This window comes from Ursus americanus, unplaced genomic scaffold (genome assembly GCF_024610735.1).
Source record: "Ursus americanus isolate L20-20 unplaced genomic scaffold, mUrsAme1.1.p SCAF_168, whole genome shotgun sequence".
Classification (NCBI taxonomy): domain Eukaryota; kingdom Metazoa; phylum Chordata; class Mammalia; order Carnivora; family Ursidae; genus Ursus; species Ursus americanus.
This window is the reverse complement of record NW_028273750.1, coordinates 28,160-48,166: the sequence shown is the minus strand read 5'-3', so window position 1 is coordinate 48,166 and position 20,007 is coordinate 28,160. Positions and strand designations below refer to the sequence as shown.

Below are 20,007 nucleotides of genomic sequence, written 5' to 3'. Positions count from 1 at the left end.
GAGGACCGGGGGACCCCGGCCCTGCCCGTTCCCCTCTCCTCCCCCACCTACCCCCTCGCCGGAACCCATCGCCGCCCGACGTGCTGGCGGCCCTAGGGGACCCCTTCCTAAGGGGTCCGGAAGTGACGAGCTCCGACTTCCGCCTCAGAGCTCTGAGAGCGGCGACGACCTCCGCGTGAGGGAGGCGGGATCTTGGTCAGCTGAGGCGAGGCGTGCAGGTAGACCCACCCGTGAGGGAGCACACTGGGGGTGGGGGTGGGGGTGGGTTGGGGTGCCCAGGAGCCAGGTGGCCCCTGCCGGTAGCCCCGAGAGACCGCGGGCAGGGGCAGCGTCGTCCGGCTGCGCCCCTCCCGCCGGGGCCCAGGACAGTGGCCACAGGTCCCCAGAGGGACGGGCCCAGGCCCTCCCTGGAGCGGGTGGTGGGACCTGAGGGAGAACTGTGCGGCCCACCCTCCCCCGCTTCGGTCCAGGCACTGGGTTCCTGGCGCGGCCGGGCCCTGGGGGTCCCTAGGGAGGGTGGCCACAGAGGGCGTCTGGTGAAATGCACCTCGGGGGTCTGAGGGAGCTTAGGACCTTGGTCAGAGCGGAAGGATGCCAGGTCGGGAAGGGGCAGGGGCAGAGGCAGGCCCAGGGAGTCCAGGTAGGGACCGCGTGGGGACGGATCGGGGGCAGGACCCACGGACATAGAAGCCGGGGACAGAGGGGACCTCAGCGCGGTCGGGCCCCAGGGTCAGACCGGGAAGGCCCCTGGGAGGGATAGGGACACATGGCCGATGGGGCGGGACTGGTGCATCCAGGTCTCCCGAGAGACTGGGGGCCTTGGTGGAAGGACCAGGGACTCCCTCAGGTGGGCAAGGGGAGTACCCAGGTCCTACTGGGCGTCGTGGTGAGGATACAGAGGGAGGACTGCGGGACACTAGACACCAGCAGTCAGGGAAGGTCCACGGGGGGGGGGAGGGGAAGGTGGGTCCACGTGGTGAGTCAGGATTCCACATACGGGTCTCTGAGAGATTAAACGCCTGATGGAGGGAGCCAAAGCTCAGGTGGGCAGAGGGGAGGGTCCTGGCGCGAATCGAGAGGAGACCAGGGATGAACCATAACGGAGGACAGAGGGGACCCTGGCAGAAGTCCGCCTAGGATGGCAGTCTAGGGAGCCTACCGGGCGGGATGGGAACACGCCGCCACTGGGGCCGGACTTCGGCAACGTGGTCTCCTGAGAGAATGGGGGCCTCGGAGGAAGAAGTCTGTCTTCCATCCGGTGGACAGAGGGGAGGGCCCAGGTCCTGCTGCTCTTCAATGTGAGGATGCAGAGGGAGGACTGAGAGACCCTGGTTCCTAGCACAGGGTTTCTATGAAGGCCCCTGGTGCGGGATGGGAACACGTGGTGAGTCTTGACTTCTGCATCTGGGTGTCCGAGTGATAAAGGGCCTGTCGTAAGGAGCAGATCTCAGGTCTTTAGAGGCGAGGGCCCAGGCGCTTATGGGCGTCAAGGTATGAACCCTGAGGGAGGACAGAGGGGAACTCACAGAGGTCAGGCCCTAGTGTCAGTCCAGGAAGGCCCCTGGGCGCGATGGGGAAACGAGGCCAGTGTGGCTGGACTGGTGCATCCGGGTCTCCCGAGAGACTGGGGACCTGGTGAAAGGAGCCAATGCTCAGGTGGGCAGAGGGGAGACCCCATGGCCTGCTGGGCTTCATGCTGAGGATGCAGAGGGAAGACTGAAGGACGCTGGACCCCAGCACAGAGGCAGTGAGGGAAGGTCCGTGCAGGGGGGATTGGAGGTGGTGAGTCAGGACTTTTGCATCCCCAGTGTCAGAGACCCTGGGGGCCTGGGTGGAAGGAGCAGGGCCTCCCTCCGGTGTGCAGAGGAGAGGGCCTAGGCAGTAACCCGAGTCAAGCTATGAACTCTGAGGGAGGACAGAGGAGATCTCCCAGGGGTGGGGCCATAGTGTCAGTCCAGGAAGATCCCTGGGGGCCATGGGGATGCATAGCGAGCCTGCAGATCCGATTCTGGGTCTCAGGAGTCAGGAGGCGTGCGGTAAGGAGCACGGCCTCAGGTCGGAAGGCTGGGAGGGCCCAGCTTCTGTCGGGAGTCAAGGTGAGGACCAGAGGGAGGACAGAGGGACCCTGGGCCCAGTAGGGAATCAGTCCTGGGAGGCCCTTGAGTGGGACAAGCATGACATGAGGCGTGTCCTGACTTCGGCTCTGGGTCCCAGAGACACTGAGAGCTTGTTGTAAGGAGCGGCCTTCAGATGCAGGGATGAAGGCACTGGCCATCCAGGGAGTGCAGGTGGGCAATAGAGGACAAGCCGAAGTGACCCGAAGGAACCCATCTCAGGGAATCCCTGGCCTTTGTTGCCTGATGTGCCATCCAGGATCGTTTCCCATGGTTCTCAGGGCAGCGAGGGCTTTGGTCTGAGGGAACAGGCCTGGAGACAGCAGAGAGAGGAACACAAGATGTGCTGAGGCTCAAGCTAAGATCCCTGAGGGAGGACTCAGGGAGGGACCTGGACTCCAGAACAGGGACAGCGCACTGAAACCTGCCCCTGCTGTCAGCCCTGTGAGGCGTGTTTGTGCCAAGTCCACAGGCAGTGTGTCAGGACGTCCGCATCCAGGTCTGACAGAAGCGGGGGCCATGGTTTAAAAAACGAGGGGCAGGGGCTAATGGGACTGGATGCGAGGACCCGGTGGGAGGACATGAGCGACCCTGAACCCCAGAACAGCATCAGGCCTGGGAAGCCCCTGAGCGGGAAGAGGACAAGTGGCATGTCCAGACTTCCACATCCGGGTCATAGAGCGTCTGGGGGTTCGGGTAAGAGGCAGATCAGGGTCAGCAGCAGGGAAGGTCAAATCCTCCCGAAGTCAAGGCGAGAACCCTCAGGGAGAACTGCGTGGACCCTGGACCCCAGAACAGAGTCACCGACGGGAGGCCATAGGGCAGCTGTCGCACCCCCACATTTGGCCTTGGATCTCACGGATGCGTGGGGCTGTCAGAGGGGAAAGGACTGGGGACAGCACAGGGCAGTCCCCGAGGGATGCAGGGTGAGCGTTGAGGACCTTAGAGCCTAAAACAGACAGTGATTTTGTTGCCCGTGGGCTCCTTCTTGGATGTCCCCCAAGCTGGGGGGAACATCTGAAGTGTTCTTGACTTCTGCACCCAGGGTCTGAGGGAGGTGAGAGCCTTGGTCTGAGGATTGTGGCCTCAGGTCAGCAGAGGGTGGAGCCCCAAGACTCTGAGGGAGGACTGAGCAGACCCCCACGCAGACACAGGGGTCCCAAATGAAGTCCTGCCCCGGTGGCCAGTCCTGCGAGGCCAGGCTGGGAGTCAAGAAAAGTAAGCACCCCACTTTCTCCCCTGGGTCTCCGCGGGGTGGTGGCGTTGTTCTGCAGGATGCATGCTGAGGATAGGAGAAGGGATAGTTCCAGCACCTGCCGAAAGTAAACGTGAGCACCTTAGGGACAAAGAGTGGACTCCTGCCCCTGGACAGAGGGACCAACCCCCGATCTGAGCTCCTTGTGAATTGGGTGGGGTGCAGGGGGAGGGCGTGGATTGCTGCGTCCGCACCCTTCTCTCCCAGCTCTCAGGCACGAGAGGACCATGCTGGGAGAGGTCTCAGTCAGGTCATCTGAGGAAGCCCTCCTGGGAGACACACAGGAGTCCCTGGTACTGCCAAGAATCCATGTGGGGACCCCTGAGAGAGGAGGGGCTGGGTCCGAACCCACCCCTCAGGAAAAGGAGGAGATGGCCTAGAAATCTGGCCAGGCCCTACCTGAGAACCCTGGGAACCCTGGGTGGAGCCTGTTGGGCTGAGCCCCTCCTCCTCTCCAGATCCCTGGTCTCAGGGAGGGGAGGGCCTGGGCCTGGGCCTGAGGGTCTGGACTCTAGTCAGTGGGGGAGGCAGGGACCTTGGCCCTGGCCCTGGCCCTGGTGGGGATGGAGGTGAGAAATGAGGGCATGCCTCCCACAGCAGGATCCCTAGGGACCAGGCTTGCCCTGCTACTTCTCTCAGCCATGGGGAGACAGGAAATGGTGGGCTAATTGATTTTTCCCTCTGGCGTCCTCCGGAGATGAGGCCTCAGCACAGGGCGGGTGAGAGTTTTCCCAGGCCTTCCGTGGGGTCAAGGTATCGACCAAGAGGCACACCCATCCCAGCACAGATGGAACCCCGAGCCTGGCCATCCCTGGACATCCGTGACAAGCCCTGTGGACCTTTGGCAGTTGTGGCCAGATGTGGGCCTCCTAGCTTACCTTCTGTGGAGTCTCAGGGCTGCGTGGCCTTGCTGTGATCCTTTGGCCTCAGTCCCACGTTGGGTGGGGCCCAGGCTCTGGCAGGGGAAATAGCCGCCTCTTGAGAGGCCAAGGAGGGGACCACCCAGCCTGGACTGGTGGGGACCTCACAGAGTCCGACCCAGCCCTCCTGTCTGCACCCTGAGGTGCCCCTCCCTTTCTCCTCCAGGGGCTTCAAGAACTCAGAGTCGAGGTCTCTGCCTGAGGCAGGAGTCCCTAAGGTCACAGAGCAGGGGAGGCGCAGGGGAGTGCCACAGGTCAAGGTGAGGACCCAGGGGCTTGCCCTTCCCATCCTCTCCTAAGCAGGAAGCAGCCCACTGTCAGCTCTGGGACCTCAGGCCTCTGCAGGCCGGCTGGACTCTGAGGAGCCATCCCACCTCTGTCTTCAGGTTCAGCCCGACAGGCGCCATGTCCCTGGGTCGGAGGAGTGAGCTCTGGCAGCTGGAGGAAGACCCAGTCCCGGCCCAGAGCCTGGTGGAGGCACAGCTGTCCGGGGCTGGGGAGGAGGGGGGCCCATGTCCCTCCTCCTCAGCCTCTGCCTCCTCCCAGTCCAGCCCCTCTCGCATCTCCTGCTCTGCCCTGTTTCTGGGCCCTCCGGAGGAGGGGTCTGCTGCTGGGGGCCCGAGTGCTCCCCAGAGCCCTCAGAGTGCCTGCCCCTCCCCCACTGGCCTGGCAGCCACTGCATGGGGCCAGCCCCACCATGGCTCCAGCAGCCCAGATGAGGAGGGGTCGAGCGGCTGGGAGGAGCCCGAGGAAGCCCAGCCCCTGCTCCAGGACACACTCCAGGGGAAGGCTGCTGACCTGGTGGCGTTCCTGGTGCTCAAGTATCTCACCCAGCAGCGCACCAGCCAGGCAGAGATGCTGGAGGTGGTCGGCAACGACTACCAGGACGCCTTCCCCGTGATCTTCGGCCAAGCGTCCGAGTGCATGCGGCTGGTCTTTGGCGTGGATGTGAAGGAGGTGGACCCCAGCGACCACTCCTACGTCCTGGTCACCGTCCTGGGCCTCACCTGCGGTGGGCTGCCGAGCGGTGAGCAGGGCATGCCCAAGACCGGCCTCCTGGTGGTGCTCTTGGGGGTGATCGTCCTGGAGGGCGACTGTGCCCCGGAGGAGAAGGTGTGGGAAGTGCTGGGGGTCATGGGGGTGTACGCCAGCAGGGAGCACGTCATCTACGGGGAGCCCAGGGAGCTCCTCACCAATGTCTGGGTGCAGGAAGGGTACGTGGAGTACCGGCAGGTGCCCGGCAGCGACCCTGCCCGCTACGAGTTCCTGTGGGGTCCCAGGGCCTATGCTGAAACCAGCAAGTTCCAAGTGCTGGAGTATTTGCTGCGGGTCAGTCGCGGGCCGCAGCCTTCGTCCCTGGCCCTGTGTGAAGAGTCTGTGAGCGATGAGGAAGAGGGGGCCTGAGCCCCAGGGGTGGCCAGGCCCTTTCCAGGCTTTGGTGGGGCCAACAGATTCTCCTGCGGGATGCTGGGCGGGAAGTGAGGCTGCTTGCTGGTTCTTTCCTGTTACTGTGTGTGTGTGTGTGTGTGTGTGTGTGTGTGTGTGTGTGTGTGAAGACGCAGCCCTGGGCTTTCTAAGGAGTGCAGGGCCAAGGAGGGTTGGGAGAAGAAAGCTGGGCAAGGAGCCTCCTTGGGGGGGATGGGAGGGGGCTGTTCTCTGTGATGACTCCCACATGCAGAGCTTGGTGTCCTCGAGGAAGCTCTCCAGTGGGGTTCCTAGGCATAGAAGGTTTCATCCGCTTCGGCGGCTGAGTGTGTGAGTGACATCCGCCCCCCCCCCCACACACACAGCATTTGTCCTCACCCAGTTCAAGAGTTAAGAGTTTTGTCATGTCCTGGAAACCAGGTGGGACCCCTTGCCTCCTTCTTTGGGCTCTGGACCAAAATCACAGGGCATTGGTCTAAGGATGGGTTGAAAAGGTGAAAAAAGGAAGAGTGAAGTGATGGGGTCAGGAAATAGAGAAATAAAAGGGAAAGTTTGTTGGTTCTTGCTTCTGATGCTTTGCTGTCTGTCACTGTGCAAATGCTAAAGGCACACGCAGATGTGCGCTCCTGCATTGGCTTGGTTCTTCAAGAAAGGAGGAGAAACCTCCTGTCAGCGCAGAGGGAGCCCTGCTCGCCTTGATTGCCAGCCAGTGGCTGAGCTCTGCTCTCTGGAAGGCACTGTGGGTGAGCAGTGAGGACACCAGGAGAAGCAGGACACGTCCCAGGCATAGGGGACTGTGTCCAGCAGCCGCAGTGTTGGCAGGAAGGTGGGGAGGGGTGCCCTGAGCCCTGCAGAAGAAGGGGAAGCAGGGTGACGGGGTGTGGCTCCCGGGGCGAGCACTGCAGTGCAAATGCCCCTGGCCCGGCCTGGGTGTCTGGGGAGACCAGAGGGGCGCCGTGATGGCTTCTGTGCAGCTGGTCACCAGGAACCTGCGTGGTGACAGTAGCCAGACTCCACTCTCTGCCTCCCTGTTAAGGAAGTGGTGGGGTGGGTGCGAGACTGGTTGTGAGGCGGACAGGCTCCAACCCTGCCTGCCTGAGTCCAGGTAAGGAGACCAGGGAGGACCGGGGGACCCCGGCCCTGCCCGTTCCCCTCGCCTCCCCCACCTACCCCCTCGCCGGAACCCATCGCCGCCCGACGTGCTGGCGGCCCTAGGGGACCCCTTCCTAAGGGGTCCGGAAGTGACGAGCTCCGACTTCCGCCTCAGAGCTCTGAGAGCGGCGACGACCTCCGCGTGAGGGAGGCGGGATCTTGGTCAGCTGAGGCGAGGCGTGCAGGTAGACCCACCCGTGAGGGAGCACACTGGGGGTGGGTGTGGGGGTGGGGGTAGGGCGCCCAGGAGCCAGGTGGCCCCTGCCGGTAGCCCCGAGAGACCGCGGGCAGGGGCAGCGTCGTCCGGCTGCACCCCTCCCGCCGGGGCCCAGGACAGTGGCCACAGGTCCCCAGAGGGACGGGCCCAGGCCCTCCCTGGAGCGGGTGGTGGGACCTGAGGGAGAACTGTGCGGCCCACCCTCCCCCGCTTCGGTCCAGGCACTGGGTTCCTGGCGCGGCCGGGCCCTGGGGGTCCCTAGGGAGGGTGGCCACAGAGGGCGTCTGGTGAAATGCACCTCGGGGGTCTGAGGGAGCTTAGGACCTTGGTCAGAGCGGAAGGATGCCAGGTCGGGAAGGGGCAGGGGCAGAGGCAGGCCCAGGGAGTCCAGGTAGGGACCGCGTGGGGACGGATCGGGGGCAGGACCCACGGACATAGAAGCCGGGGACAGAGGGGACCTCAGCGCGGTCGGGCCCCAGGGTCAGACCGGGAAGGCCCCTGGGAGGGATAGGGACACATGGCCGATGGGGCGGGGCTGGTGCATCCAGGTCTCCCGAGAGACTGGGGGCCTTGGTGGAAGGACCAGGGACTCCCTCAGGTGGGCAAGGGGAGGACCCAGGTCCTACTGGGCGTCGTGGTGAGGATACAGAGGGAGGACTGCCGGACACTAGACACCAGCAGTCAGGGAAGGTCCACCGGGGGGGGGGGAGGGGAAGGTGGATCCACGTGGTGAGTCAGGAGTTCCACATACGGGTATCTGAGAGACTAAAGGCCTGATGGAAGGAGCGGATGCTCAGGTAGGCAGAAGGGAGGGCCCAGGTCCTGCTGGGCATCGTGGTGAGGATGCAGAGGGAGGACTGCAGGTCTCTGGACCCCAGCAGAGTCAGTCATAGAAGATACATGGGCGGGCGGGGGCGGGGGCAATGCGCGGGGGGGGGGGGGGGCGCGGATGGGAACACGTGGTGAGTCTGGACTTCCGCATACGGGTCTCTGAGAGATTAAACGCCTGATGGAGGGAGCCAAAGCTCAGGTGGGCAGAGGGGAGGGTCCTGGCGCGAATCGAGAGGAGACCAGGGATGAACCATAACGGAGGACAGAGGGGACCCTGGCAGAAGTCCGCCTAGGATGGCAGTCTAGGGAGCCTACCGGGCGGGATGGGAACACGCCGCCACTGGGGCCGGACTTCGGCAACGTGGTCTCCTGAGAGAATGGGGGCCTCGGAGGAAGAAGTCTGTCTTCCATCCGGTGGACAGAGGGGAGGGCCTAGGTCCTGCTGCTCTTCAATGTGAGGATGCAGAGGGAGGACTGAGAGACCCTGGTTCCTAGCACAGGGTTTCTATGAAGGCCCCTGGTGCGGGATGGGAACACGTGGTGAGTCTTGACTTCTGCATCTGGGTGTCCGAGTGATAAAGGGCCTGTGGTAAGGAGCAGATCTCAGGTCTTTAGAGGCGAGGGCCCAGGCGCTTATGGGCGTCAAGGTATGAACCCTGAGGGAGGACAGAGGGGAACTCACAGAGGTCAGGCCCTAGTGTCAGTCCAGGAAGGCCCCTGGGCGCGATGGGGAAACGAGGCCAGTGTGGCTGGACTGGTGCATCCGGGTCTCCCGAGAGACTGGGGACCTGGTGAAAGGAGCCAATGCTCAGGTGGGCAGAGGGGAGACCCCATGGCCTGCTGGGCTTCATGCTGAGGATGCAGAGGGAAGACTGAAGGACGCTGGACCCCAGCACAGAGGCAGTGAGGGAAGGTCCGTGCAGGGGGGATTGGAGGTGGTGAGTCAGGACTTTTGCATCCCCAGTGTCAGAGACCCTGGGGGCCTGGGTGGAAGGAGCAGGGCCTCCCTCCGGTGTGCAGAGGAGAGGGCCTAGGCAGTAACCCGAGTCAAGCTATGAACTCTGAGGGAGGACAGAGGAGATCTCCCAGGGGTGGGGCCATAGTGTCAGTCCAGGAAGATCCCTGGGGGCCATGGGGATGCATAGCGAGCCTGCAGATCCGATTCTGGGTCTCAGGAGTCAGGAGGCGTGCGGTAAGGAGCACGGCCTCAGGTCGGAAGGCTGGGAGGGCCCAGCTTCTGTCGGGAGTCAAGGTGAGGACCAGAGGGAGGACAGAGGGACCCTGGGCCCAGTAGGGAATCAGTCCTGGGAGGCCCTTGAGTGGGACAAGCATGACATGAGGCGTGTCCTGACTTCGGCTCTGGGTCCCAGAGACACTGAGAGCTTGTTGTAAGGAGCGGCCTTCAGATGCAGGGATGAAGGCACTGGCCATCCAGGGAGTGCAGGTGGGCAATAGAGGACAGGCCTAAGTGACCCGAAGGAACCCATCTCAGGGAATCCCTGGCCTTTGTTGCCTGATGTGCCATCCAGGATCGTTTCCCATGGTTCTCAGGGCAGCGAGGGCTTTGGTCTGAGGGAACAGGCCTGGAGACAGCAGAGAGAGGAACACAAGATGTGCTGAGGCTCAAGCTAAGATCCCTGAGGGAGGACTCAGGGAGGGACCTGGACTCCAGAACAGGGACAGCGCACTGAAACCTGCCCCTGCTGTCAGCCCTGTGAGGCGTGTTTGTGCCAAGTCCACAGGCAGTGTGTCAGGACGTCCGCATCCAGGTCTGACAGAAGCGGGGGCCATGGTTTAAAAAACGAGGGGCAGGGGCTAATGGGACTGGATGCGAGGACCCGGTGGGAGGACATGAGCGACCCTGAACCCCAGAACAGCATCAGGCCTGGGAAGCCCCTGAGCGGGAAGAGGACAAGTGGCATGTCCAGACTTCCACATCCGGGTCATAGAGCGTCTGGGGGTTCGGGTAAGAGGCAGATCAGGGTCAGCAGCAGGGAAGGTCAAATCCTCCCGAAGTCAAGGCGAGAACCCTCAGGGAGAACTGCGTGGACCCTGGACCCCAGAACAGAGTCACCGACGGGAGGCCATAGGGCAGCTGTCGCACCCCCACATTTGGCCTTGGATCTCACGGATGCGGATGCGTGGGGATGTCAGAGGGGAAAGGACTGGGGACAGCACAGGGCAGTCCCGAGGGATGCAGGGTGAGCGTTGAGGACCTTAGAGCCTAAAACAGACAGTGATTTTGTTGCCCGTGGGCTCCTTCTTGGATGTCCCCCAAGCTGGGGGGAACATCTGAAGTGTTCTTGACTTCTGCACCCAGGGTCTGAGGGAGGTGAGAGCCTTGGTCTGAGGATTGTGGCCTCAGGTCAGCAGAGGGTGGAGCCCCAAGACTCTGAGGGAGGACTGAGCAGACCCCCACGCAGACACAGGGGTCCCAAATGAAGTCCTGCCCCGGTGGCCAGTCCTGCGAGGCCAGGCTGGGAGTCAAGAAAAGTAAGCACCCCACTTTCTCCCCTGGGTCTCCGCGGGGTGGTGGCGTTGTTCTGCAGGATGCATGCTGAGGATAGGAGAAGGGATAGTTCCAGCACCTGCCGAACGTAAACGTGAGCACCTTAGGGACAAAGAGTGGACTCCTGCCCCTGGACAGAGGGACCAACCCCCGATCTGAGCTCCTTGTGAATTGGGTGGGGTGCAGGGGGAGGGCGTGGATTGCTGCATCCGCACCCTTCTCTCCCAGCTCTCAGGCACGAGAGGACCATGCTGGGAGAGGTCTCAGTCAGGTCATCTGAGGAAGCCCTCCTGGGAGACACACAGGAGTCCCTGGTACTGCCAAGAATCCATGTGGGGACCCCTGAGAGAGGAGGGGCTGGGTCCGAACCCACCCCTCAGGAAAAGGAGGAGATGGCCTAGAAATCTGGCCAGGCCCTACCTGAGAACCCTGGGAACCCTGGGTGGAGCCTGTTGGGCTGAGCCCCTCCTCCTCTCCAGATCCCTGGTCTCAGGGAGGGGAGGGCCTGGGCCTGGGCCTGAGGGTCTGGACTCTAGTCAGTGGGGGAGGCAGGGACCTTGGCCCTGGCCCTGGCCCTGGTGGGGATGGAGGTGAGAAATGAGGGCATGCCTCCCACAGCAGGATCCCTAGGGACCAGGCTTGCCCTGCTACTTCTCTCAGCCATGGGGAGACAGGAAATGGTGGGCTAATTGATTTTTCCCTCTGGCGTCCTCCGGAGATGAGGCCTCAGCACAGGGCGGGTGAGAGTTTTCCCAGGCCTTCCGTGGGGTCAAGGTATCGACCAAGAGGCACACCCATCCCAGCACAGATGGAACCCCGAGCCTGGCCATCCCTGGACATCCGTGACAAGCCCTGTGGACCTTTGGCAGTTGTGGCCAGATGTGGGCCTCCTAGCTTACCTTCTGTGGAGTCTCAGGGCTGCGTGGCCTTGCTGTGATCCTTTGGCCTCAGTCCCACGTTGGGTGGGGCCCAGGCTCTGGCAGGGGAAATAGCCGCCTCTTGAGAGGCCAAGGAGGGGACCACCCAGCCTGGACTGGTGGGGACCTCACAGAGTCCGACCCAGCCCTCCTGTCTGCACCCTGAGGTGCCCCTCCCTTTCTCCTCCAGGGGCTTCAAGAACTCAGAGTCGAGGTCTCTGCCTGAGGCAGGAGTCCCTAAGGTCACAGAGCAGGGGAGGCGCAGGGGAGTGCCACAGGTCAAGGTGAGGACCCAGGGGCTTGCCCTTCCCATCCTCTCCTAAGCAGGAAGCAGCCCACTGTCAGCTCTGGGACCTCAGGCCTCTGCAGGCCGGCTGGACTCTGAGGAGCCATCCCACCTCTGTCTTCAGGTTCAGCCCGACAGGCGCCATGTCCCTGGGTCGGAGGAGTGAGCTCTGGCAGCTGGAGGAAGACCCAGTCCCGGCCCAGAGCCTGGTGGAGGCACAGCTGTCCGGGGCTGGGGAGGAGGGGGGCCCATGTCCCTCCTCCTCAGCCTCTGCCTCCTCCCAGTCCAGCCCCTCTCGCATCTCCTGCTCTGCCCTGTTTCTGGGCCCTCCGGAGGAGGGGTCTGCTGCTGGGGGCCCGAGTGCTCCCCAGAGCCCTCAGAGTGCCTGCCCCTCCCCCACTGGCCTGGCAGCCACTGCATGGGGCCAGCCCCACCATGGCTCCAGCAGCCCAGATGAGGAGGGGTCGAGCGGCTGGGAGGAGCCCGAGGAAGCCCAGCCCCTGCTCCAGGACACACTCCAGGGGAAGGCTGCTGACCTGGTGGCGTTCCTGGTGCTCAAGTATCTCACCCAGCAGCGCACCAGCCAGGCAGAGATGCTGGAGGTGGTCGGCAACGACTACCAGGACGCCTTCCCCGTGATCTTCGGCCAAGCGTCCGAGTGCATGCGGCTGGTCTTTGGCGTGGATGTGAAGGAGGTGGACCCCAGCGACCACTCCTACGTCCTGGTCACCGTCCTGGGCCTCACCTGCGGTGGGCTGCCGAGCGGTGAGCAGGGCATGCCCAAGACCGGCCTCCTGGTGGTGCTCTTGGGGGTGATCGTCCTGGAGGGCGACTGTGCCCCGGAGGAGAAGGTGTGGGAAGTGCTGGGGGTCATGGGGGTGTACGCCAGCAGGGAGCACGTCATCTACGGGGAGCCCAGGGAGCTCCTCACCAATGTCTGGGTGCAGGAAGGGTACGTGGAGTACCGGCAGGTGCCCGGCAGCGACCCTGCCCGCTACGAGTTCCTGTGGGGTCCCAGGGCCTATGCTGAAACCAGCAAGTTCCAAGTGCTGGAGTATTTGCTGCGGGTCAGTCGCGGGCCGCAGCCTTCGTCCCTGGCCCTGTGTGAAGAGTCTGTGAGCGATGAGGAAGAGGGGGCCTGAGCCCCAGGGGTGGCCAGGCCCTTTCCAGGCTTTGGTGGGGCCAACAGATTCTCCTGCGGGATGCTGGGCGGGAAGTGAGGCTGCTTGCTGGTTCTTTCCTGTTACTGTGTGTGTGTGTGTGTGTGTGTGTGTGTGTGTGTGTGTGTGAAGACGCAGCCCTGGGCTTTCTAAGGAGTGCAGGGCCAAGGAGGGTTGGGAGAAGAAAGCTGGGCAAGGAGCCTCCTTGGGGGGGATGGGAGGGGGCTGTTCTCTGTGATGACTCCCACATGCAGAGCTTGGTGTCCTCGAGGAAGCTCTCCAGTGGGGTTCCTAGGCATAGAAGGTTTCATCCGCTTCGGCGGCTGAGTGTGTGAGTGACATCCGCCCCCCCCCCCACACACACACAGCATTTGTCCTCACCCAGTTCAAGAGTTAAGAGTTTTGTCATGTCCTGGAAACCAGGTGGGACCCCTTGCCTCCTTCTTTGGGCTCTGGACCAAAATCACAGGGCATCGGTCTAAGGATGGGTTGAAAAGGTGAAAAAAGGAAGAGTGAAGTGATGGGGTCAGGAAATAGAGAAATAAAAGGGAAAGTTTGTTGGTTCTTGCTTCTGATGCTTTGCTGTCTGTCACTGTGCAAATGCTAAAGGCACACGCAGATGTGCGCTCCTGCATTGGCTTGGTTCTTCAAGAAAGGAGGAGAAACCTCCTGTCAGCGCAGAGGGAGCCCTGCTCGCCTTGATTGCCAGCCAGTGGCTGAGCTCTGCTCTCTGGAAGGCACTGTGGGTGAGCAGTGAGGACACCAGGAGAAGCAGGACACGTCCCAGGCATAGGGGACTGTGTCCAGCAGCCGCAGTGTTGGCAGGAAGGTGGGGAGGGGTGCCCTGAGCCCTGCAGAAGAAGGGGAAGCAGGGTGACGGGGTGTGGCTCCCGGGGCGAGCACTGCAGTGCAAATGCCCCTGGCCCGGCCTGGGTGTCTGGGGAGACCAGAGGGGCGCCGTGATGGCTTCTGTGCAGCTGGTCACCAGGAACCTGCGTGGTGACAGTAGCCAGACTCCACTCTCTGCCTCCCTGTTAAGGAAGTGGTGGGGTGGGTGCGAGACTGGTTGTGAGGCGGACAGGCTCCAACCCTGCCTGCCTGAGTCCAGGTAAGGAGACCAGGGAGGACCGGGGGACCCCGGCCCTGCCCGTTCCCCTCTCCTCCCCCACCTACCCCCTCGCCGGAACCCATCGCCGCCCGACGTGCTGGCGGCCCTAGGGGACCCCTTCCTAAGGGGTCCGGAAGTGACGAGCTCCGACTTCCGCCTCAGAGCTCTGAGAGCGGCGACGACCTCCGCGTGAGGGAGGCGGGATCTTGGTCAGCTGAGGCGAGGCGTGCAGGTAGACCCACCCGTGAGGGAGCACACTGGGGGTGGGGGTGGGGGTGGGGGTAGGGCGCCCAGGAGCCAGGTGGCCCCTGCCGGTAGCCCCGAGAAACCGCGGGCAGGGGCAGCGTCGTCCGGCTGCACCCCTCCCGCCGGGGCCCAGGACAGTGGCCACAGGTCCCCAGAGGGACGGGCCCAGGCCCTCCCTGGAGCGGGTGGTGGGACCTGAGGGAGAACTGTGCGGCCCACCCTCCCCCGCTTCGGTCCAGGCACTGGGTTCCTGGCGCGGCCGGGCCCTGGGGGTCCCTAGGGAGGGTGGCCACAGAGGGCGTCTGGTGAAATGCACCTCGGGGGTCTGAGGGAGCTTAGGACCTTGGTCAGAGCGGAAGGATGCCAGGTCGGGAAGGGGCAGGGGCAGAGGCAGGCCCAGGGAGTCCAGGTAGGGACCGCGTGGGGACGGATCGGGGGCAGGACCCACGGACATAGAAGCCGGGGACAGAGGGGACCTCAGCGCGGTCGGGCCCCAGGGTCAGACCGGAAGGCCCCTGGGAGGGATAGGGACACATGGCCGATGGGGCGGGACTGGTGCATCCAGGTCTCCGGAGAGACTGGGGGCCTTGGTGGAAGGACCAGGGACTCCCTCAGGTGGGCAAGGGGAGGACCCAGGTCCTACTGGGCGTCGTGGTGAGGATACAGAGGGAGGACTGCGGGACACTAGACACCAGCAGTCAGGGAAGGTCCACCGGGGGGGGGGGAGGGGAAGGTGGGTCCACGTGGTGAGTCAGGAGTTCCACATACGGGTCTCTGAGAGACTAAAGGCCTGATGGAAGGAGCGGATGCTCAGGTAGGCAGAAGGGAGGGCCCAGGTCCTGCTGGGCATCGTGGTGAGGATGCAGAGGGAGGACTGCAGGTCGCTGGACCCCAGCAGAGTCAGTCATAGAAGATACATGGGCGGGCGGCGGCGGGGGCAATGCGCGGGGGGGGGGGGCGCGGATGGGAACACGTGGTGAGTCTGGACTTCCGCATACGGGTCTCTGAGAGATTAAACGCCTGATGGAGGGAGCCAAAGCTCAGGTGGGCAGAGGGGAGGGTCCTGGCGCGAATCGAGAGGAGACCAGGGATGAACCATAATGGAGGACAGAGGGGACCCTGGCAGAAGTCCGCCTAGGATGGCAGTCTAGGGAGCCTACCGGGCGGGATGGGAACACGCCGCCACTGGGGCCGGACTTCGGCAACGTGGTCTCCTGAGAGAATGGGGGCCTCGGAGGAAGAAGTCTGTCTTCCATCCGGTGGACAGAGGGGAGGGCCCAGGTCCTGCTGGGCTTCAATGTGAGGATGCAGAGGGAGGACTGAGAGACCCTGGTTCCTAGCACAGGGTTTCTATGAAGGCCCCTGGTGCGGGATGGGAAAACGTGGTGAGTCTTGACTTCTGCATCTGGGTGTCCGAGTGATAAAGGGCCTGTCGTAAGGAGCAGATCTCAGGTCTTTAGAGGCGAGGGCCCAGGCGCTTATGGGAGTCAAGGTATGAACCCTGAGGGAGGACAGAGGGGAACTCACAGAGGTCAGGCCCTAGTGTCAGTCCAGGAAGGCCCCTGGGCGCGATGGGGAAACGAGGCCAGTGTGGCTGGACTGGTGCATCCGGGTCTCCCGAGAGACTGGGGACCTGGTGAAAGGAGCCAATGCTCAGGTGGGCAGAGGGGAGACCCCATGGCCTGCTGGGCTTCATGCTGAGGATGCAGAGGGAAGACTGAAGGACGCTGGACCCCAGCACAGAGGCAGTGAGGGAAGGTCCGTGCAGGGGGGATTGGAGGTGGTGAGTCAGGACTTTTGCATCCCCAGTGTCAGAGACCCTGGGGGCCTGGGTGGAAGGAGCAGGGCCTCCCTCCGGTGTGCAGAGGAGAGGGCCTAGGCAGTAACCCGAGTCAAGCTATGAACTCTGAGGGAGGACAGAGATCTCCCAGGGGTGGGGCCATAGTGTCAGTCCAGGAAGATCCCTGGGGGCCATGGGGATGCATAGCGAGCCTGCAGATCCGATTCTGGGTCTCAGGAGTCAGGAGGCATGCGGTAAGGAGCACGGCCTCAGGTCGGAAGGCTGGGAGGGCCCAGCTTCTGTCGGGAGTCAAGGTGAGGACCAGAGGGAGGACAGAGGGACCCTGGGCCCAGTAGGGAATCAGTCCTGGGAGGCCCTTGAGTGGGACAAGCATGACATGAGGCATGTCCTGACTTCGGCTCTGGGTCCCAGAGACACTGAGAGCTTGTTGTAAGGAGCGGCCTTCAGATGCAGGGATGAAGGCACTGGCCATCCAGGGAGTGCAGGTGGGCAATAGAGGACAGGCCTAAGTGACCCGAAGGAACCCATCTCAGGGAATCCCTGGCCTTTGTTGCCTGATGTGCCATCCAGGATCGTTTCCCATGGTTCTCAGGGCAGCGAGGGCTTTGGTCTGAGGGAACAGGCCTGGAGACAGCAGAGAGAGGAACACAAGATGTGCTGAGGCTCAAGCTAAGATCCCTGAGGGAGGACTCAGGGAGGGACCTGGACTCCAGAACAGGGACAGCGCACTGAAACCTGCCCCTGCTGTCAGCCCTGTGAGGCGTGTTTGTGCCAAGTCCACAGGCAGTGTGTCAGGATGTCCGCATCCAGGTCTGACAGAAGCGGGGGCCATGGTTTAAAAAACGAGGGGCAGGGGCTAATGGGACTGGATGCGAGGACCCGGTGGGAGGACATGAGCGACCCTGAACCCCAGAACAGCATCAGGCCTGGGAAGCCCCTGAGCGGGAAGAGGACAAGTGGCATGTCCAGACTTCCACATCCGGGTCATAGAGCGTCTGGGGGTTCGGGTAAGAGGCAGATCAGGGTCAGCAGCAGGGAAGGTCAAATCCTCCCGAAGTCAAGGCGAGAACCCTCAGGGAGAACTGCGTGGACCCTGGACCCCAGAACAGAGTCACCGACGGGAGGCCATAGGGCAGCTGTCACACCCCCACATTTGGCCTTGGATCTCACGGATGCGTGGGGCTGTCAGAGGGGAAAGGACTGGGGACAGCACAGGGCAGTCCCGAGGGATGCAGGGTGAGCGTTGAGGACCTTAGAGCCTAAAACAGACAGTGATTTTGTTGCCCGTGGGCTCCTTCTTGGATGTCCCCCAAGCTGGGGGGAACATCTGAAGTGTTCTTGACTTCTGCACCCAGGGTCTGAGGGAGGTGAGAGCCTTGGTCTGAGGATTGTGGCCTCAGGTCAGCAGAGGGTGGAGCCCCAAGACTCTGAGGGAGGACTGAGCAGACCCCCACGCAGACACAGGGGTCCCAAATGAAGTCCTGCCCCGGTGGCCAGTCCTGCGAGGCCAGGCTGGGAGTCAAGAAAAGTAAGCACCCCACTTTCTCCCCTGGGTCTCCGCGGGGTGGTGGCGTTGTTCTGCAGGATGCATGCTGAGGATAGGAGAAGGGATAGTTCCAGCACCTGCCGAACGTAAACGTGAGCACCTTAGGGACAAAGAGTGGACTCCTGCCCCTGGACAGAGGGACCAACCCCCGATCTGAGCTCCTTGTGAATTGGGTGGGGTGCAGGGGGAGGGCGTGGATTGCTGCGTCCGCACCCTTCTCTCCCAGCTCTCAGGCACGAGAGGACCATGCTGGGAGAGGTCTCAGTCAGGTCATCTGAGGAAGCCCTCCTGGGAGACACACAGGAGTCCCTGGTACTGCCAAGAATCCATGTGGGGACCCCTGAGAGAGGAGGGGCTGGGTCCGAACCCACCCCTCAGGAAAAGGAGGAGATGGCCTAGAAATCTGGCCAGGCCCTACCTGAGAACCCTGGGAACCCTGGGTGGAGCCTGTTGGGCTGAGCCCCTCCTCCTCTCCAGATCCCTGGTCTCAGGGAGGGGAGGGCCTGGGCCTGGGCCTGAGGGTCTGGACTCTAGTCAGTGGGGGAGGCAGGGACCTTGGCCCTGGCCCTGGCCCTGGTGGGGATGGAGGTGAGAAATGAGGGCATGCCTCCCACAGCAGGATCCCTAGGGACCAGGCTTGCCCTGCTACTTCTCTCAGCCATGGGGAGACAGGAAATGGTGGGCTAATTGATTTTTCCCTCTGGCGTCCTCCGGAGATGAGGCCTCAGCACAGGGCGGGTGAGAGTTTTCCCAGGCCTTCCGTGGGGTCAAGGTATCGACCAAGAGGCACACCCATCCCAGCACAGATGGAACCCCGAGCCTGGCCATCCCTGGACATCCGTGACAAGCCCTGTGGACCTTTGGCAGTTGTGGCCAGATGTGGGCCTCCTAGCTTACCTTCTGTGGAGTCTCAGGGCTGCGTGGCCTTGCTGTGATCCTTTGGCCTCAGTCCCACGTTGGGTGGGGCCCAGGCTCTGGCAGGGGAAATAGCCGCCTCTTGAGAGGCCAAGGAGGGGACCACCCAGCCTGGACTGGTGGGGACCTCACAGAGTCCGACCCAGCCCTCCTGTCTGCACCCTGAGGTGCCCCTCCCTTTCTCCTCCAGGGGCTTCAAGAACTCAGAGTCGAGGTCTCTGCCTGAGGCAGGAGTCCCTAAGGTCACAGAGCAGGGGAGGCGCAGGGGAGTGCCACAGGTCAAGGTGAGGACCCAGGGGCTTGCCCTTCCCATCCTCTCCTAAGCAGGAAGCAGCCCACTGTCAGCTCTGGGACCTCAGGCCTCTGCAGGCCGGCTGGACTCTGAGGAGCCATCCCACCTCTGTCTTCAGGTTCAGCCCGACAGGCGCCATGTCCCTGGGTCGGAGGAGTGAGCTCTGGCAGCTGGAGGAAGACCCAGTCCCGGCCCAGAGCCTGGTGGAGGCACAGCTGTCCGGGGCTGGGGAGGAGGGGGGCCCATGTCCCTCCTCCTCAGCCTCTGCCTCCTCCCAGTCCAGCCCCTCTCGCATCTCCTGCTCTGCCCTGTTTCTGGGCCCTCCGGAGGAGGGGTCTGCTGCTGGGGGCCCGAGTGCTCCCCAGAGCCCTCAGAGTGCCTGCCCCTCCCCCACTGGCCTGGCAGCCACTGCATGGGGCCAGCCCCACCATGGCTCCAGCAGCCCAGATGAGGAGGGGTCGAGCGGCTGGGAGGAGCCCGAGGAAGCCCAGCCCCTGCTCCAGGACACACTCCAGGGGAAGGCTGCTGACCTGGTGGCGTTCCTGGTGCTCAAGTATCTCACCCAGCAGCGCACCAGCCAGGCAGAGATGCTGGAGGTGGTCGGCAACGACTACCAGGACGCCTTCCCCGTGATCTTCGGCCAAGCGTCCGAGTGCATGCGGCTGGTCTTTGGCGTGGATGTGAAGGAGGTGGACCCCAGCGACCACTCCTACGTCCTGGTCACCGTCCTGGGCCTCACCTGCGGTGGGCTGCCGAGCGGTGAGCAGGGCATGCCCAAGACCGGCCTCCTGGTGGTGCTCTTGGGGGTGATCGTCCTGGAGGGCGACTGTGCCCCGGAGGAGAAGGTGTGGGAAGTGCTGGGGGTCATGGGGGTGTACGCCAGCAGGGAGCACGTCATCTACGGGGAGCCCAGGGAGCTCCTCACCAATGTCTGGGTGCAGGAAGGGTACGTGGAGTACCGGCAGGTGCCCGGCAGCGACCCTGCCCGCTACGAGTTCCTGTGGGGTCCCAGGGCCTATGCTGAAACCAGCAAGTTCCAAGTGCTGGAGTATTTGCTGCGGGTCAGTCGCGGGCCGCAGCCTTCGTCCCTGGCCCTGTGTGAAGAGTCTGTGAGCGATGAGGAAGAGGGGGCCTGAGCCCCAGGGGTGGCCAGGCCCTTTCCAGGCTTTGGTGGGGCCAACAGATTCTCCTGCGGGATGCTGGGCGGGAAGTGAGGCTACTTGCTGGTTCTTTCCTGTTACTGTGTGTGTGTGTGTGTGTGTGTGTGTGTGTGTGTGTGTGTGAAGACGCAGCCCTGGGCTTTCTAAGGAGTG

The 20,007-nt window shown here is 63.2% G+C and overlaps 3 protein-coding genes across 3 annotated transcripts; all 3 read left to right on the top strand.

The window, feature by feature from the left end:
• Positions 1-4,681: 4,681 nt before the first annotated feature.
• Positions 4,682-6,012, top strand: LOC148106649 (melanoma-associated antigen 4-like). The gene has a single exon (XM_087860596.1). The coding sequence runs from the start codon at positions 4,695-4,697 to the stop codon at positions 5,691-5,693; it is 999 nt and encodes a 332-aa protein (XP_087716722.1). The 5' UTR covers positions 4,682-4,694; the 3' UTR covers positions 5,694-6,012.
• Positions 6,013-11,756: 5,744 nt separating this feature from the next.
• LOC148106648 (melanoma-associated antigen 4-like) lies at positions 11,757-13,085 on the top strand. The gene has a single exon (XM_087860595.1). It carries the CDS (start codon positions 11,770-11,772, stop codon positions 12,766-12,768), a length of 999 nt encoding a protein of 332 aa, XP_087716721.1. The 5' UTR covers positions 11,757-11,769; the 3' UTR covers positions 12,769-13,085.
• A 5,733-nt stretch (positions 13,086-18,818) lies between these two features.
• Positions 18,819-19,893, top strand: LOC148106647 (melanoma-associated antigen 4-like). The gene has a single exon (XM_087860591.1). It carries the CDS (start codon positions 18,832-18,834, stop codon positions 19,828-19,830), a length of 999 nt encoding a protein of 332 aa, XP_087716717.1. The 5' UTR covers positions 18,819-18,831; the 3' UTR covers positions 19,831-19,893.
• Positions 19,894-20,007: the final 114 nt, after the last annotated feature.

Coding starts and splice junctions, on each gene's coding strand:
- LOC148106648 (XM_087860595.1), top strand. CDS start 11,770: ATGTCCCTGGGTCGGAGGAGTGAGCTCTGGCAGCTGGAGGAAGACCCA.
- LOC148106647 (XM_087860591.1), top strand. CDS start 18,832: ATGTCCCTGGGTCGGAGGAGTGAGCTCTGGCAGCTGGAGGAAGACCCA.
- LOC148106649 (XM_087860596.1), top strand. CDS start 4,695: ATGTCCCTGGGTCGGAGGAGTGAGCTCTGGCAGCTGGAGGAAGACCCA.